Source organism: Diaphorina citri, unplaced genomic scaffold (assembly GCF_000475195.1).
Source record: "Diaphorina citri unplaced genomic scaffold, Diaci psyllid genome assembly version 1.1 scaffold1283, whole genome shotgun sequence".
NCBI lineage: Eukaryota > Metazoa > Arthropoda > Insecta > Hemiptera > Psyllidae > Diaphorina > Diaphorina citri.
This window is the reverse complement of record NW_007378712.1, coordinates 1-801: the sequence shown is the minus strand read 5'-3', so window position 1 is coordinate 801 and position 801 is coordinate 1. Positions and strand designations below refer to the sequence as shown.

The following is an 801-nucleotide window of genomic DNA, read 5'->3' as shown; positions in this document are numbered from 1 at the left end:
ATAGATATGCGATAATCTCATTTCTCCCCTGTCTGATTTCAGATGGGCTACACAGCCCTACAGATAGCAGCCACGGAGGGCCACGCCGAAGTGGTCCGGTTTCTTATCAAGCAAGGAGCCGACATCAACGTTCAAGACAAGGTCCACGGGAACACGGCCCTGCACGAGGCTTGCTGGAGAGGCTACAGCCGCACAGTTACCATTATAGCTAAATCCAAATCCAACTTGCACATCCTCAACAATGGGGGCTTCGCTGCCCTGCACCTGTGTTGCCAAAATGGGCACAACCAGAGCTGTCGCGAACTCCTCTTGGCGGGATGTAGCCCTGATATAAAGAATAATGTGAGTATTTTAATTATTTATTTTACTGAGATTAATATGATCTACCTATACCTACTGCAGGCTACTGGCAATTCTCGAAAAATGAAATATCTGGGAACTTATGAGCATAGAAAACTCGTACATATGTAGCTAGTTTGATAGGCACATTTCGAACGCTTTGGTCAGCATGCAAAAAATACTATGTATGGATAGGATTACCACGTTTCAAAACATTGCCTAACCCTAACCTTTACCTTTAGTACACCCACACAATCGCCTGTGACCTTTACGTGGGTATAACAAGCCAATAATAACTCCATACATGTTATTTTCTTTGGCACTCGAGCCCTAATGCCCATACTTAGTTCAAGTACTTGGCTATGTATCATGTTCAATGACTTTAATACTAGGTACTCGTACAATAAATAGATAGGTACCTACAGATGATGTGTAACTATAATTTATTTATCTAGGCACATA

The 801-nt window shown here is 42.6% G+C and overlaps 1 protein-coding gene across 1 annotated transcript; it reads left to right on the top strand.

Moving 5' to 3' along the window:
- LOC103515129 (ankyrin repeat domain-containing protein 6-like) lies at positions 1-757 on the top strand. Its single transcript, XM_008480052.2, has one exon. It carries the CDS (start codon positions 43-45, stop codon positions 469-471), a length of 429 nt encoding a protein of 142 aa, XP_008478274.2. The 5' UTR covers positions 1-42; the 3' UTR covers positions 472-757.
- Positions 758-801: the final 44 nt, after the last annotated feature.